The 17,862-nt window shown below is 40.1% G+C and overlaps 2 protein-coding genes across 2 annotated transcripts in view; one reads left to right on the top strand and one right to left on the bottom strand.

Moving 5' to 3' along the window:
• The window catches only part of LOC137283665 (von Willebrand factor A domain-containing protein 3A-like), a 28,045-nt gene extending 18,361 nt beyond the window's left edge, over positions 1-9,684 (bottom strand). The window contains exons 1-15 of the mRNA XM_067815298.1: positions 9,508-9,684; positions 8,894-8,998; positions 7,720-7,828; positions 7,068-7,195; positions 6,480-6,569; positions 5,956-6,010; positions 5,347-5,448; positions 4,832-4,938; positions 3,751-3,876; positions 3,202-3,310; positions 3,001-3,066; positions 1,688-1,819; positions 1,411-1,549; positions 852-955; positions 5-180 (exon numbers count right to left, since the gene is read on the bottom strand). Coding sequence (XP_067671399.1) covers positions 5-180; positions 852-955; positions 1,411-1,549; positions 1,688-1,819; positions 3,001-3,066; positions 3,202-3,310; positions 3,751-3,876; positions 4,832-4,938; positions 5,347-5,448; positions 5,956-6,010; positions 6,480-6,569; positions 7,068-7,195; positions 7,720-7,828; positions 8,894-8,998; positions 9,508-9,581 — 1,622 coding nt within the window. The 5' untranslated portion in view covers positions 9,582-9,684. The remainder of the gene's footprint in view (positions 1-4; positions 181-851; positions 956-1,410; positions 1,550-1,687; positions 1,820-3,000; positions 3,067-3,201; positions 3,311-3,750; positions 3,877-4,831; positions 4,939-5,346; positions 5,449-5,955; positions 6,011-6,479; positions 6,570-7,067; positions 7,196-7,719; positions 7,829-8,893; positions 8,999-9,507) is intronic.
• Positions 9,685-10,795: 1,111 nt separating this feature from the next.
• On the top strand, positions 10,796-16,589 carry LOC137284426 (uncharacterized). The gene is made up of 6 exons (XM_067816221.1): positions 10,796-10,912; positions 12,272-12,404; positions 12,896-12,935; positions 13,562-13,923; positions 14,432-14,536; positions 15,113-16,589. Exons 2-6 carry the CDS (start codon positions 12,282-12,284, stop codon positions 15,617-15,619), a joined length of 1,137 nt encoding a protein of 378 aa, XP_067672322.1. The 5' UTR covers positions 10,796-10,912; positions 12,272-12,281; the 3' UTR covers positions 15,620-16,589.
• The last annotated feature ends 1,273 nt before the right edge of the window (positions 16,590-17,862 follow it).

The raw sequence follows: 17,862 nt of genomic DNA, 5'->3' as shown, positions 1-17,862 counted from the left end.
TCACTTCCTCTCCACCACAGTGCCCAGGAGTCTCCTGCTCCCGGAAGTCAGCCAGTCGATGCGGCGTTCATACAGCGCAACACTGTCTTTCAGCTGCTTCTGGTACTCAAACAGCTGCGTCATGTCAACATGGATGTTCTTCACAGAGCCATCATGCCATGTGAACTGTACCATTGCTTTCTGCAGAAGTGAAGGTGGCGAGATTAAAGGTGCTTTCATTTGCAATTCTCTTGTGTTGACTGTTACGAGTACACTTGCAGTCTCAATACCTGGTGGAATTTGCCACTATGAGATCTCGTAGCTACATCAGTGGTATTTTAAAACAAGTTTCCCATGCTGGCAAACAGGCACACGAAGCAATCGTCTTCTAGTGGTAGCAAAGAACACCAGGTGACGTTTGTTTCTTGTGCCTATTTTGCCAACATGTGAAACTATTTCTAAAATACCACTGATGTAGCTACGAGATAACTTGTAGTGACAAATCTGAATAGGTCTGATGCTACGAGCATACTCATGAAAGGAAATGTGTTAATGCACATCAGCACTTAGTTAGGAGGGTCTTGAAATGCTAATTTTTGTTACACATACACTAACCCCTAGGTTCATTCCCATAATTCTCAATGTACCAGATGCCAACTTTTGATTGGTGGGTAAAATATTAATAAAATCAGAAGCAGGGAATTTGTAGAACGGGAATGAAACCATAGCTTTCTGAAATGCCTGTCCTGGCTATATAAAGTTCAGTCAGTTTCATTTTGACTTTCATTAAGTCAAATTATTTGTAGTGTATAGTGTGTATACTGGTTTCATCGGTCAGTAAGGTGTAGAAGTATCCACGAGGAGACACTGACCTCATGGACTTGTGATTGCACAGCCTTCTTTATGATTGGGATGAACTCCTCTCGGTATGAGTAGGCATTGGGAGCCAGCACCTGGTACAAGTCCAGACGCTTGGCTGAAAATAAGAAGTGACTGAGTATGTTTTTATTCATCTGACAGCAATAATCCAGAAAAAATAAGGTGGAGGATTCTGAACTTGCAACAAAACACAGCCATTATGAACAGAAGATAAAACCGCTGGGCCACTTTAGTGCTCCTAAGTAGCAAATGACTGCTTCTCCTAAACATGACAAGAATACAAACTGTACTGCAGTCTGCAAACTGAGTCTCCTCTCATCAATGTCACAATCTTATTAATTCTGGATTATCAGTGAAATCAGAGTATTAATGATTCGCTTATTTAAATTAACTACGATGTGACAGAATTTGTTTGAACTCAAGGACTGTGACATGCATCATGCTTACACAAAAAATCATGACAGGGGGATCTGGTTTCATACATCCAAACTTCTGTCAAAAAAACATGTCTACATTTTCTATCGGAAAAAGAGAGTATTTCAACCAAAGTACCTTTGAGGCCATGTTGAGCGAGCCAGTCGACAGATGATCGGGGCTGGAATTTGGGCATGTCCAGTCTGAGTGGTAACTCATGGCCTGGCGGACGTGGAAGAAAGCGGGACTGAGGTAGTTTCTGTACCTCGCTGCTGATCTGTGGATGAAGGAAAGGATCATGTAGTTACATGTAAAGTTATCTCGCTCAATATAGAAACCACACAATTTTCAGTGTTAAATCGTTTGCTACATTTGGCGGAGACAACAAAATATTTGGTCAGCGTCAGAAACTTACCTCATTCATGATGCTGATGAGAGCACTTCCCATCATGCCCTGTCTCATCTCCTTGATCTTGTTGATGACATCCTGCGCCTTCTGTATCTCCTTCAGCAGCAAGCTGATGTCTGTCCCCGTGTAGATCTTCTCCTGCAACAACATCAGCTTACAGTGTCCGCACATGCATAGAGAGAATCACTATACAGCATTAGTGATTGTGTGAGTAAGTGAATGAGTGTGGTTTATTCTAGCAATATCTCAGATCCAGACACAATGCAGGTGATGAGCAAACACCCTAACAACAAGGTTACCCTACCAACCTCACAATCATAGGATTTCATTTTGTTCTGTGGAGCAGGGGAAGGTCATCAAATTTGTACTAGGGGGATCAGCAATTTTGTGCATGATAATACTTTTAAATTAAGCTTAAAAATTATGGGAAGGGGACCGGGGGTCATTGATTCTGTATTTGACACGTAGGGGGTCACATATACTATACATAAATTTATAGGGAGGCGTGGGTCCACTCACATTGTACATCACCATAAAAATCATGTTCACCCCCAGCCATAGTTTATGAATGGTCCCTTACAATGTATAACAACATATAACAGGGTAAGTGCTGATTAACAACGCTATTGTCATCTTCACCAGATAAACAAGAACAGGTTTTGAAACATGTCTTATGTGTTTATGTCAGTGCAAGTATGGTCATATTACATTTACAGTGTAGCAAATGGTAACTTTTACTCTCTACATGTGACATGACATGGCTTATACAGTGTCTCCTACCTCACAGCTGGAAGTGTAGCAATGGTAACTTTTACTCTCTACATGTGACATGACATGGCTTATACAGTGTCTCCTGCCTCACAGCTGGAAGTGTAGCAATGGTAACTTTTACTCTCTACATGTGACATGACATGGCTTACACAGTGTCTCCTACCTCACAGCTGGAGGTGTAGCAATGGTAACTTTTACTCTCTACATGTGACATGACATGACGTATACAGTGTCTCCTACCTCACAGCTGGAGGTGTAGCAATGGTAACTTTTACTCTCTACATGTGACATGACATGACTTATACAGTGTCTCCTACCTCACAGCTGGAGGTGTAGCAATGGTAACTTTTACTCTCTACATGTGACATGACATGACGTATACAGTGTCTCCTACCTCACAGCTGGAGGTGTAGCAATGGTAACTTTTACTCTCTACATGTGACATGACATGACGTATACAGTGTCTCCTACCTCACAGCTGGAGGTGTAGCAATGGTAACCTTTACTCTCTACATGTGACATGACATGACTTATACAGTGTCTCCTACCTCACAGCTGGAAGTGTAGCAATGGTAACTGCCCTGGGAGGCTGCAGCTATACTACGTAGTGTTATCTGAAACACACAAGGACATGGAAAACTTTAGAATCACATTTGGACGGAATCCCCCTCATAAACTTCTGTAACTATATTCTACGTCAGATACGTCAGTTTGTGTTATACATTCAAGAATGATATGTACAGACTCACACTGGTGAGTTCATTGCTGCAATCGTAGGACACCCCATGGAGCGGGATGTCGCGGCCGGCAGTCAACTGCTGGATGTAGTCACACAGGATCTCTGTTGACTGGTCCGGGCTGCAAATACACAACACACACATTTTAACAATGGATGCTAAAACAGTAGTCCTATATTCTACACACACTTCACAGCCTCAAGCAAAAAGCCTCAATTTGTCTTCAAACAGAAAACACAGAACACAGATTAAAGTAAGAATTGGTGTATGGGCACATCGTCTTACTGTTTAATATCCTACACATGCTTTGCATCCTGAGCTCAAGAGCATCAGTTGCTTTAAGGTTTACTAGTTCAAGAATAGGCCTGAATGTTTGAGAGACATGCTTTTTGGTTAAGAGACACTTTGTCTTTGTTCAGGAGAAGACTCAGTCTTTCAGTGATAATCAGAGGTTTTTTTTCAAAATCCTCATGAGGTATACCTGTCAACTCTAAACAGAATTATGAAGCAAAACTAGTATTATAATCACTATGAAGAATGATTGAACTACCCAGTACTCACACACTGCCAAGGATGATGACAATTGCATCAACATCTTGCAGCTTCATCACATGCTTCATGGCCTTGAGCAGGTTAGTTCCTCCCTTTGGCTCCAGGCGTTCCACCCACTCCTTCCCTTCCTCGATACTGCAGCACAACAACAACAGTGACATCAACACCCACTCCTTCCCCTCCTCCATACTGCAGCACAACAACAACAGTGAAATCAACACCCACTCCTTCCCTTCCTCCATACTGCAGCTCAACGACAACAGTGACATCAACACCCACTCCTTCCCTGTCTCCATACTGCAGCACAACAACAACAGTGACATCAACACCCACTCCTTCCCCTCCTCCATACTGCAGCACAACAACAACAGTGACACCAACACCCACTCCTTCCCTTCCTCCATACTGCAGCACAACGACAACAGTGACATCAACACCCACTCCTTCCCTGTCTCCATACTGCAGCACAACAACAACAGTGACATCAACACCCACTCCTTCCCCTCCTCCATACTGCAGCACAACAACACCAGTGACATCAACACCCACTCCTTCCCCTCCTCCCTACTGCAGCTCAACGACAACAGTGACATCAACACCCACTCCTTCCCCTCCTCCATAATGCACCACAACAACAACAGTGACATCAACACCCACTCCTTCCCTGTCTCCACACTGCATCCAAACAACATCAACATCATTAACACCTATGAAGCATCTACATATTGTACTCAGAATACCTTTTCATAGCACAACAGAACACAGTCAAACAGTTCCACATTATACACTGGATAAACTGACTGAGAGTGAGTGAGTTTTACGCCACACTCAGCAATATTCCAGCTATATGGCAGTTGTCTGTAAATAATAGAGTCTGGACCAGACAATCCATTGTTCAAGAGCATGAGCATTGATCTCCACACTTGGGAACCAATGACATGTGTCAACCAAGTCAGCGAGTCTGACCACCCGACCCCTTTAGTTGCCTCTTACGACAAGCAGAGTCGCCTTTTATGGCAAGGATGGCTTGCTGAAGGCATATTCTACCCCGGACCTTCACGGTTCACTGACTGAGAGTAGACAGACTTACATCCTCCGATTGACATCTCTCATGACCGGCCACAGGGGTTCAATGTCAGTCCCGAACTCCAGTAGGTACAGACTCTCTTTCCGTGACAGTTGCTCATCCAGGAAATGCTGAAAGGAACAATATAAGACTGCATGTTATTATACACCACAGGCAGCAAGATTCCAGCAACACTACACAAAAGAAGTTGAACAGCACCCCAATCACGACAGATTAGCTATATTGATGTGAAAGAATCATGTGAACCTTTATTTCTTTTAAGTGGTATATGTCACAGCAACTAAAAGAAACTTGAGATATAAACAGATATACATAGTTCACAAACAATGTCTAACAAGTTTTCTATTGAGCATGTTCACACATCAGTGACTAATAACAGCACTGAATTTTAAGCTTAAGAATTCTGTAACAAATATTCATTTGAGAATATTCAAATTCCAATACTGTAGAACAATGTCTGTAAAGATCTGACTAGAAGAGATCAAGTCTGCGTGGTCAGTCATACTAAACACACTCACCATCAGTGACTCCTGGAATGCTGTCTGACGCCCGAAGCCCATGTTGGCATTTGATACATCCAAACACACAGCTACTCGCTCCCCTTGTATATGGCCAAACATCTACAGACAACACAGACATGTTATATTTCACAAAATCAACATTACATACATCAGAATGTTGTAGTAGCCATATTGTTAAAAGCCATGCCATGTGGTGGCGAGTGGTCCTGTGCATAGTGCTCAGGTCACAAATCAGTTGAAGTTAAGCACCGTTGAGCTCGGACAGTCCTTGGATGGGTGGCCGTGTTTGGCAGTTTGACTCCTGAGAGTTTCTAGGACCTGCCCCACAATGAAGCACATGTGAAACATGTGGTCTCACCTTAGGCAAGTGACTTTGTTCAAAATTGCCTCTATTCACCCAGCAGAAAATGGGTACCCCGTGAGATAAAGTCATGTAGCTATAACCTTCTAGCGCTTAATAATGATGTTCAGTATGTTATACGCTTAGAGCATGTCCCTTAGTGGATAAGGATGAGGCGCCATATAAGTTATTATTATTATTATTATTATTATTATTATTATTATTATTATTATTATTATCATGTCAAGTACTATAGGCATGCTCACCCTTTTGCTGCCTTGAAGTAACCACTTGATTCTCTTCGTATAAACCTCTATAGCCCTGAAGAAAGAAGTTATCCCATTTATCAGTGGATTACAGAACATGGTCTTGAATTTATCAGGAATTACATACTAAGTACTCTTTGCTGGAAAAGTGGATGAAAATTGTTTTGTAATTTGAAATGAACAATTGTTTAACAAATGCCATTTTCTCAAATTCAGGGGTATCTACAGATGGTATTTAATGCAATTTTGTACAACAAAGCATTACAGCTCTTTATTGATCCTGTAAGTGTAACAATTCAAATACAAGTCATATTAATTAACACTGCAAAACTGAGAAAGATATTTTCTTAATATGGGAACTGTAACTGCAGATATTGGCCTCTGAGTCTTGGATAAATTCCTGAGAGTTTCTAAACTTCACTGAAATATTTAGAACAATAACTGAGATGGATACATCTCTCTGACATAGTGCGAAATACTTACCATACACATATTTATTAAAACATGAAAAATAAATCACTTACATGTTAAGTTTGTACTCGAACTCGTTGACATCGTAGGCATCAAACTGGATGTGGTGGTTCACCTTCCCTGTCTGCTTCTCTGGTGACAATCTGATCACAATAAACATGCTAGTCTTACAACCTCAAAATGTCTTGTTCTAAATACTCATGAATTAGTAATATTCCAAGCACTTAAATGATATTAAGGACCAACTGATTCTTTCAGTTTAATATAGTTAATCTGTCATGGCAAGTGAAAGTGAATTTGGTGATTCTAAAATTTTCTCTAGTAGTACAGATCACAATAGTATTATAAATGTTTGAATCTCTGCCAGGTAAATCAATTTATGATGAAAGAGTGTTCACTGACATGGTTAATCAGTTATGGCACACATTGTGACAGCACGACCCTCATTTTAATCAACTCTTATGATAAGCACAGGAAACTGGGATAATTTCACAATTTATTTATAACTTAATGGAATAAATTACAGTTCAAAAGTTATGGAACATAATATGAAAATTAGCATTCAGTTTCTTAACCTCTGGGCTACCCAACCATTCCATTTTGTCTTAAGTCTTAATATCACCTCAGGTATTGTTACTTACTTCCCAACTTTGCCCTTATCAATGAGGTGTTTGAGCGTAAGTTTCAAGTAATCCACATCATGCACTTTGAGCCATTCCTGCGAATTCTGCTTCTCAGAGTTGACCATTGCCTGAACATCAGCCATACGCTGAAAAGTAATTATCATAATACCCTAAATACCTCAACATTACTTAAAACATGTGAAGATAAACAATCATTTACAAGGTTAGATTCATAAGGGCAAAACAAACATCCAAGACACTGTAATTGGTAAACGGTGGATATGTCAGGTCTTTTTTTTTTTTTGCTTTTTATTTTTTTAAATGTTCTTGGCAAAAATTCCAACATAACTGAGTCCAAATAATTTTAACAAACTCATATGCATTGTTGTCCATCAGTTTCATTTCTATGAGCTTAAAGTTATGGGGAATGAATGAGTTCAGATCGCTAGATGCTGAATCAGCAGTATTGCTAGTGTTCACTGTACTGAAAGAAATGTCATATATCTTCAATAAGTAAAGTGTTTATTCCAGTGTCAGTTGGTCTGTAAATCTTAGGCCAGAGTCCTGTTTAAAACAATAAAATAAGGCTTGCCTAAGATTTGTTCATCACTCACACAAAATATTTGAATTTATGTGCATTGTTTCCCAGTATATATATTTTGGTACGAACCAGCAGGTCTCTGGTCTGGTTGACATGGGTGATGGTTAGGGGATGAGGTGGCCTGGCACGGCGGATACGGACAGGCTGCCATGCCTGTTCTCGTTCCTCATCAGAGTCTCTGTCAGTGGATAAAACAATATCTATAAGATAATGGAACTAATCCCTATTTTAAAAAACAGCATGTTTTAGAATTTTCTTAAAGGAAATGCAGAGAAATTCACTTTATACATTTGCATGAAACATATACGCAGTCTTGTTGCAGTCTGTGGTTCAAGGTCAATGTTAATAGCTGTATAGCACTCGAATTGAACAGTACATAACTTCATTTTTAACCCAAACACCATAAATGAATGTGTTCCCTGAGCATCTTTATAGAAAATCTCTCTATCTTATTTTGTGATATACATAAATGAAAGTAAGATAGAAAAAAACACTTTCTCCTGTATGTTTCACAGCATACTCTAACAGATACCACCCGAACCTATTTGTTAATTCTAGTCATCAAAAGTGTAGAGATGGCAATAATAACTTGGCACCAATGAATTGCTTGTTGGCATGATTACACGATGCCATTTAGAAAGTGGTCAAATGCAACATATGTCATATTTGGGATTTCACTTTCTTAGTAAAGTACAAATTCTAGTACTTTTTTTCGGTTGAGTCCCATCCGGGATTCGAACCCGCACCCTCAGAGTCAGGCACCTAATCGCCAGCACACAAAGTCAGCCGCCTAGCCTGCTCAGCCACCGCGACTTCCACAAAAATGAAAGTCAGACAACTGGTAGTCTAGATTGCGTACTTTGTGTACCCCTCTGATAAGTGTAAATTGGCACAGCTCCCACGGCCGAAAGCTATGATTACACGATGCCATTTAGAAAGTGGTCAAATGCAACATATGTCATATTTGGGATTTCACTTTCTTAGTAAAGTACAAATTCTAGTACTTTTTTCGGTTGAGTCCCATCCGGGATTCGAACCCGCACCCTCAGAGTCAGGCACCTAATCGCCAGCACACAAAGTCAGCCGCCTACTAAGAAAGTAGGATGGTTTTAAATATGCGCTTCCCTTCCTTGCCAAATACATATCAAATGGAGATCCTCTATTTCAGAACAAAAGCTGTTTCTGTGATTTGAATTGAGATGCCCTTGCCCCTTTAGTTAATCAAAATTATGTAACTACTAACCCAAGAATATCATCAAAGTCTTCATCGTCATCATCATTTATATCTTCATTCCTCACACTGTCATCATCATCACCAGAGTCCTTCTTCTGATCTTGTTTCTCCTCCCTGTCAAATGTATACAACAGGAATTGCTACAGAATATGGTCACCACTATCAAGTTCAAGGATTCTATGACTACATGTAGATATTGGGGTAATCGACCATGTTTCTAAAACAACTAACCCCAATGATTGCAAATGTGTACATGTAAATTTTAGTGACATATATTTGGTTTGTTTCATTATACTTCTATAATCACATTTAGAATTTTATACATTTGCAATTATTTAAAAGAGAACAAATATGCATGTCTAATATTTTGATAATTAAAGATACTGTTCAAACATTGAAAATATATTTTCTGGCAATATGAATATTAACAACATAATCGCATTTTAATTCGAATGATCTGTTATGAAATCTGTGGAACTAAGCGTCTTTAATCCATTACAGGTAATAGTTAAGTGTCTCATTCAGTCATCTCAACATGCAGGTTGTGATGTGACGACTCGATCGAGTGTTGACAGCTCGAACAACGATCATGCAAGATCACGCAAAACATCAACTGAACTTACCCATATTCTTCTTTAATGGGGTCAAAATCCTGGCTCTTTTTGCTTTTCCCAAATAATCCATCAATAAACGACATTGTTCTTCTATTATCGTTGCTTCTTTTAGTGTCCTAGTCCATATCTTTCATGTTGATGCTGTTGCCATATAGCCGGGTAGTTCCGCACAGATGCGCTTAGCGTAATTTCATTGGTTAATTCTCCGGGCACCTGCGCTCAAAACTGGTTGTATGCTTAGGCGATGTCACGGTAGGATCAAATACGGGCGTGTTGAGTTTACAGACGGAGCCCGGTGTCTCGTAGCGTCTCCATCGAGGACACATATAGGACTATATAATTTTTAATGGCTTTCAATATTCGCACAATTCAAGTGTAACAGTGTTTCAAACTATGTTAAATTAGTTTGTATGGAATCATATTACACGTCTGGAGAGACTCAATAATTAACGTGTACTTGTATTTACATTAATTCATCTTCATAATACGAGTGGGTGAGTGAGTATGACTTACAACGTCTTTAGCGGCAATATCACTGCGGGAGACACAAACAATGGACTTCACACATATAAAATGTTAGGAATCACCGGCTCTGAGCCACACACGATTATTTGCTGGCTTTTATCGTGTAGGTCGGCAATTGCTTAATGCAATATAAATCACATTATTTACGAAAACGTTTAAAACATATTCGAGTAATTCCAATGCATGATTCAAACTATTGGATGTCCCCGTTTTGATGCTGAGAAACCTCTTAGAACGTGTATGGTGAAAGAAATTTCTGTCTCGTTTGATGTCCATTCAAACATTTTTTTATTACGAAAATGCCTTTTCACGCTCTGTTGTAGTTTTTAATGAATGTACGAACATTTTTGATAAAATCTTTTAATTCAATTAAACCTAGGGCATTATATACGATTTGATAATATATGCAAAGGAATATCACATATTTATGGAGAATCACTTCGCAAATGCAACAGACATTTACGACCTCTTTACTGGTAACATAATGTGTCACTTTTCACCATACACACCACATCTGTATAGCTTTTATTCAGAAATATAAGCAGTCCTTCTACAGAATAATGAACGCCGAAGCATTGATTTCGATATTTTCTACAATAATACTTCAGTCGGAGATCTTCTTTCACTGTCATTGAGAGGTTTGTTGGGTCTAACAAAATCGTAGTGAAAAGTTGGAACTCTTGTCTGAATATATGTCAATGTGCATTTGACAAGTGCACGAATTTCATGTGACATTCTAATTGGTCTAGGGCTTTTGTCAAGGGGCGCATGCTTTAAGCCACCTGCTATGCTGTTTGAAAGGCGTTCATTCACCTCGCCGCTCTGTCATAAGAAGGGTTTATGCGCCACAACACAAGAGGGGACACCTCCATGGACGTGGAGAACACAGGTAATATTTGTTTGCGATTCACAGCCGTGCCTATTGCTTACAGTCGGCATCACAATGACCGACAATAAAGTAAGTATAAGGTAGATATTCAGAGAGCGGTGATCCATGTGATTCCCGTTGAAGCGCGATTGTCAACAGTCAATACACGAGAAGGACCACATGTAATAATCCGAATAGGTCAGAATATCACAGATAAGCGTCGTTACAACATGGAAAGCTGTAAATAGATTGGGAAAGAGTTCCTTCCGTTCCCCAATAATCTTACTTCCTCAGATTAACAGAGGTAACGCTAACTAGTTCAACCTTATACGTTGTACTTATGTGGGTGTGGGTGGGTGGGTAGTTGGGTAGGGTTGGTTGGTGGTTAGTTATTATTGCGAGTTCTCTTGTAATTGTTGTAATAGATTGTGTTAATCTATTAGACTCTAGTATGTATCAATTAATAAATATTACCTTGGATGGGGCAACGAGTGGAACTCTTACCATAGAGGGGTCTCGTCTTTGTTGTTTTTGGGGTTTTTTGGGGTTTTTTGTTTGTTTTTTTTGTTGTTGTTGTTTTTTTGTTTGGGTTTTTTTTTTGGGGGGGGGGGATTTATTTATTTTTTTTAAATTTATTTATTTAAGGATTATCCTTGAATGTATTTGTTGACTGGTATTTTTATATGTACCAGAGTTTACATTTGGAACCGCTGCCTACATAGATGACTTCAGGTTTTAAAAGGGACACGAACAAAAGTTTTGATTAATATCTTTGACATTTTGTGGATTCACGGGTACTCTCACATCTACTCCTCCATTAAAGTTCAGAATCATTGAACATAATGATCATACAAGCTTTGCTTTGTCTCCGTGTTTACAAATTTTGTTTAAAGCCACGCATGGTCACGACAAAACCACGGACCATAACCAGCAGAATTCTTGCATTCGAACAAAAAATTCTGTGTACTATCAGTACTAAGAGACACATCCCGAACTACCCACACGCAGCTTTAAAAGGTTCATGATAAAGTCTTACACTGACAAGGGCAGCGGCAAATGCAAGCCAAATCGCCATGTTACCATGGTTTGGTAGCCCTATCGTTACAGAGTTCTCCTTGCACCTGGGTTTGAATCCCCCCATGGGTACAATGTGTGAAGCCCATTTCTCAAGTCCCTCGCCTTTATATTGCCGGAATATTTGCAAAACCGACATAAAACGATACTCACTCGCGAGTCTGAATCGATATGTCTATGGAAGAAAGGTTTTGTTGCATCGGATCTAATTCCTGTTAGATTTTAATCAGCTCTGTCAGTAAGACACATTTACATAATGTGTTGTAAGAATCGAACAGTCAACATATTTTCAAGTCTTCTTCACAGGTGACCTTGCATGTTCGAGTTATTAAGGATGGGAATACGTGGACGACGACGTCATTGGCTGCACGGTATCGTCTTCACAGTCGCCGCCGGTACCTGGCTAGCACTATGTTGTATCTTCGTCTTCCCAGCACAGGTACCTTCAATTTTGGTATAAACCACTCTACAGAGATGTTTCTTAATCAGTCTAACAAATAAATTCTTTAACATTTACCCTCACCGTATGTCTATAATATAGCCCAGTTGCGCAGATATATGCTCCTGATGTTGATCACTGGATTGTCTCTTCCAGTGTCGATTATTTACAGACCACCGCCATAACTGAAATATTGCTGACTTTGGCGTAAAACTAAACTCACTCATTGTAATAAAGTAGGTGGTATATATAATCACTCCCTCAAATTGTATATCAGTCAATGGTCTGGATTTGAAAAGGATTTCATATTAATGAGAGAGATAATTCCTGTAATTTCGAGTCAAGCCTGGATGAATGTATCATGCACATACAAGGATTTCACCTTTGTATGTCAGTGTCTGGGTTTTAGTATTCTAAAACAATACATTGAACAACAGCACGTGAACATCAGTTGTTCATCCAGTGTTCATCCTTTGTTTCCATGTCCTCAGACAAGCGTGCGTCGTCTCCAACGTCACATCAACGCCTCAGGTAACTGACTACATATACGATTGTTGTATTCCCTCACGATTTAATACCAAATTAATAATATCATGATTTTTTATTTCAGATCGAAAAAATAAATTAAAATAAAAATACGGTAATGTTTCTGTTATAAACGTAAACACAGATGTAAAATAACGTACATGTAATATATGCCTTTAAAACAAAAGGAAACGCTATTGGGTAGCTTGCAAACTACAGGCAGTAGGGTACTCAGTATCGAAGCAGCTGTTGAATTAGATTACATAACATACATGTAAAAGTGTCTTGTGACTGGTCATGTCACGACTTCTAATAAGACTGTTCTAAAGTAGGTCAGATGGTCGATCAGCATCCAGTATGTTGTGTATCCACTCTCACTGCCGTGTAGCTCGGTGAACCTGGGACTTGTGCTGTTTCAATAACCAATTAGTAAAATGTGATTTCTGAAAACTCTACTTTGTCGTCGTAGAACATTGATTAAAATGAAAATTGTTTCCAACGATTGGTCAGATCGTGTAAGTATAGATAAGTTGCTCATGCTGTCAAACATTAAACATTAAAATCTGACCGGCCAAGAGGCCACGTGGTATGGCTGCAATCTTTATGAACTTTATCATATTGGGCGTTTCCAGTTTCATCTGACAGTCATTCCCAGCCATGTCCTTCACCTTACGGAGACAGCACAGAAGCCAACATCAGACATGTCTTAAAGAAACAGAGAGACGCGGAGCCGGCAAGTCGAGTGTATCTTCGTCATCTTGGGTTGCCCTTGCAGGGAGAGACGTCTAGCAAATTGTCCACATCTGGATGGACATTTGCCTCGGGGAGTTCAAGGCCAACAGGTATCCAACCCACTGTTGTACTGGCGGCATCAGCCAATCACTACCAGGAGCTTCAGGCTTTACTGTACAATATGCACACCGTCGTCAACCGAGATGGCAGACTGAAAGTTGTATTGTACGACCTTGGACTAGATCCCTTTCAACTTAAGCAGGTAGGTAATGGAAGACTGTGTGATTTCATAGTCTTGGAGTGAACGAGTGAGTATAGTTTTACGTCACTTTAAACAGTATTTCGGCAATCTTTAATATGCAGATTTGGTGTTTCTTTGTTGTTTAACGCCACACTCGACAATATTCCATCCGTATAGATTCATCTACAGCCTGTACACAATGCAGACAATCATGGGAATGTATGCTCGCAACTGGGATACGATCACATGCATCAGTCACGTCTGCCAGTCTGGTAATTGCACCCCATCATAGTAGCTGGTTCTTGTGACAAGCATGGGTTGCTGAAGACCAGTTCAATCTGGGATCAACAAACGCGTGTTTGAAAATTACTATGCTCAAGTACTATGAAAATTACTATGGTTGGCGAACATAACCCTAGTCATAGAGTCCTGAAACAGAATACCCAAAACACAGATGTAACCTACTGCGTCCACAAGTATTAACACATTCCATGGAAGTTCGTTTCCAGGGTTTACGGTAATGTTCCAGATGCATCGTCACTGCAAGTGTGAAGTTCGTCCATTCCCGTTTCACGACTTCCCTGCTCATGTCCGAGATTTGACCGTTTATTCCTGGAAACCAGTCCTTGTTCAGGTAATTGTCATCATGTGTTTCATTACTTGTGCGACGTGCACATAACCTCTATATTATTACAGGATTTGTGTCTGCTTCCGGTTTCATATAAGGGAGTGATAATGGAACGGTCCGGGATTTGACGCTGTACTTCCAAAAAGTAAAGGAGTTAACTGTTAATACTATCGGTTGAATTCTTTCACTGCGGTCGTATCCATACCATGTCACATAACAGATTAGATACTATTCTCATCAGTAGAATCCTTTGTTTCTAACAAACTGATCGTCTCTTCCTGAGATGAAGATTGGCAAAACGTTCTTTGTTCAGACAATCATTGTAATTGGAAATTAACAAAAGCTTATATCTTTTATTGTTTTATTTGATTTATTATGGATCGGTCTCATTACTGTGTGCAATAGTGAATATGATCCCCTGAAAATGTGGGGTTTCTCTCTCTTTTTTTTTCTCCGAACTTTGTTAAAGGCTGTTTTGACTTGTGTTTGTTTAGAAACTGTCTTTTGTAAGATTTGTTTAATGAATGCTGAATACAGATGTGTTGATGATATATTAGATAACTAGCATCAGACATTTTGCAGCTGGCTCTGAAACAGTGGAACTTCATCATGTACCTGGACGCCTCCATCCGCCTCCTGACACCATATCTCCAGGAACTCTTTGACGTTGCCTGGCACCGTGGAATCCTCGTCAGTAACACAGAACACGAATCCTTCAAGATGGTAGAGCACACTGATCCAAGAACATTTGGCTTCTTCGGCGAAAAGCCCTGTTACTTTGAAAAAATACCCGAGAAACAAGCTGGCTTTTTGTTGTTGAGGAGAAGCAGACTTCTAGAGTTAAGCATCATTCGACCCTGGGTTGAGTGCGCACTGTCCCTTGAATGTATTGCTCCGCAGGGGTCAAAGATCAACTGGTTTTGCAGTTACTATCGGCACTACTTCGGCGAATGTCATCGGTTTGACCAGTCAGCACTGAACATTGTCGTTTCTAGAATATTCTATCACGAAAGAAAGGTACCACTTATTCCAGGTACGTTCTTTAAGATCGACAGAAATCACAGAATGAATTATTTTGAAACCATGTAAAAGGAATCCTGAGTTGTTATCATATCTGGTTTTGTGCAGAGGTCACATGTCGTTGTTACCCCTTTAAACATAACCGCTCATCAATATTTTTACTCTCCGTGTGATGTAGATTGTGGTGCAACAACACGCAAATAACTGATGCAAATCCGGAAGATATTTGACCTGCCTACCATTATGCAAGACCTAGTCCATCCTTAACTGGGATTTCAGTGCTTTCCCAGCTTCACCTCCTGGCTTGTTAACAGACAGTGGCAAGTGACAAAACACCCATGCACCACTAATATAGAAAAGTCAGTAACGCAGCAAGTACCTTAAGACAACCGACTGGTTCGTGGATCTTTGAAAGATTTAAACGTCCTTGGCGGTAAGCCACGTTAGCATGGGGAGATCATCCCTTAGAAGTATGAATGACCAGCAAGACAACTGAACTATAGTCATGTTAAAACAACTGGGCGTTCTTTAATTGTGTTGTATAAATTATATAGGACTTCTAAGTTGTTTCGCTTTGCGGCCCATTCTTGGAAGTCTATTAAAATGACGTTGCGGCTGTATGGAATGGCTAGTGTCACTGTGCCCTGGCAGTATGTCTCCTCACTGGTGTTTACTGTAACTGGTTTGTGCAGTCCAGACTTGTTACCGCCACAGCTGTCTGATGTAGGACAGCGCCAGTCTGGTTTAACCATTAGAACAGTAATCCAGTTACACCACTGTATGTCAGTTTGACATGGCAGGAAAGGCCCAGATGAGGCGGGGCTTAGAAAGTCACAAGCAGGACAAATCAAGAAACATAGCTTGAGCACGCTGTGAATCGAACCCACGACCCTACTTTGAATTCAATTCTTAGACCTGACAGAGGTTAGTGAATTAGCAAGTTACATACAGCACTCAAAACTATTGTGTGTCAGCTTCAGAAGGAGACTTGGTTTTCAGGGAAACTTGCACAGGCATGATTGTAGTTCTCAGTGAGTGAGTTTGGGTTTAACGTTGCTTATAGCAATATTCCAGCAACATCATGGCAGGGGTCACCAGAAATGGGCCTTACACATTGTACCCATGTGGGAAATCGAACAGGCTCTTGGCACTGACGAGCAAACACTATGAGGCTAGCCGACTGCCCATGTTGTTCTGAACAACGAGCACATATATCAGAGACTAGTGGAAGCATATTTCTTATTACCCGGATATGTAATATTCACTAATATATACAGGACATATATCCCTGCAAAGTATTGTCACTGTATTAGTAGTGATCCAGAAATGAAGACAGAAACTGATATAGAAGTGATGTTGTTTAATGCTGTCACTCAACAATGATGTTCTGCTGAAGAGGTTGCACACAGTACAGTTGCTTCTAACTTCAGGGATGAATATTTATATACAATGCTGTTAAAACATGCACCTCCCTACTTGTCCATGAAATATCTACACAGAGGCTACATACAGAAGTAAAAGGCAGGACAAGGAATCCACAGTTGTCTCCCTTACATTCCTACACACTTATCGCCAACATTGTGGATGAAAATATTTCTGATAACTAACATTTTAACTAATGTAAATGTATTTGGATGAGACAATGAAAGAGACCATTTAGTTTCTGTCAATGACATAATGAAGAGGTAAGTCCCTCTAATCTTCTGTCTATGACAGACTGTTCCACAGGATCATGTCAGAATTTCAGCCTGCCAAAACTGTAAGGCTAAGATCTCTTAACTTTTCTTGTAAGAAACATTATCACCTCCTGTTATAATCCTTTGCAACAAGAGGAGGAATCAGACTTGATGTAATGAGCCATCACCTCAACCTGTGGTCCACTCCACAAAGCAGTGACTACCTGAACAGGCTCAAGGTTGCTAGGTAACACCCATGGGTAATGACAATGTTGACAAACGAACAATCACAAACAAGGTGAATCTGGGATTCGAACCCAAGAATCTAAAATTTTTACCTCAATATGAATGAGTGAATTTCGTTTTACGCCGATCTCAGAATATTTCAGCTATGTGACGGTTATGTGCAAATAACTGAGTCTGGACCGGACAAACCAGTGATCAACAGCATAAGCATTGACATACACAAGTGGGATACAATGATGTGTCATCCAAGTCAGTGAGCCCGACAACCTGATCCTATTTGTCACCTCTTGCAACAAGCATGGTTACTGAAGATCAATTCTAACCCAGATCTTCATGAGCGACACGTTTCTGAACTGTCAGGTCACAATATAGGTCAAAATATTAATAGTG

The sequence above is a fragment of the Haliotis asinina genome, chromosome 5 (genome assembly GCF_037392515.1).
Source record: "Haliotis asinina isolate JCU_RB_2024 chromosome 5, JCU_Hal_asi_v2, whole genome shotgun sequence".
NCBI lineage: Eukaryota > Metazoa > Mollusca > Gastropoda > Lepetellida > Haliotidae > Haliotis > Haliotis asinina.
Note: the sequence above shows the minus strand (reverse complement) of the source record. Positions and strands in the feature narration are given on the sequence as shown.

Bases quoted from the DNA above. Each gene is read 5' to 3' on its own strand.
- LOC137284426 (XM_067816221.1), top strand. From the start codon at position 12,282: ATGTTCGAGTTATTAAGGATGGGAATACGTGGACGACGACGTCATTGG. The intron at 12,405-12,895 runs GTACCTTCAATT...CCATGTCCTCAG, and splicing joins TCTTCGTCTTCCCAGCACAG to ACAAGCGTGCGTCGTCTCCA. The intron at 12,936-13,561 runs GTAACTGACTAC...GGGCGTTTCCAG, and splicing joins ACGTCACATCAACGCCTCAG to TTTCATCTGACAGTCATTCC.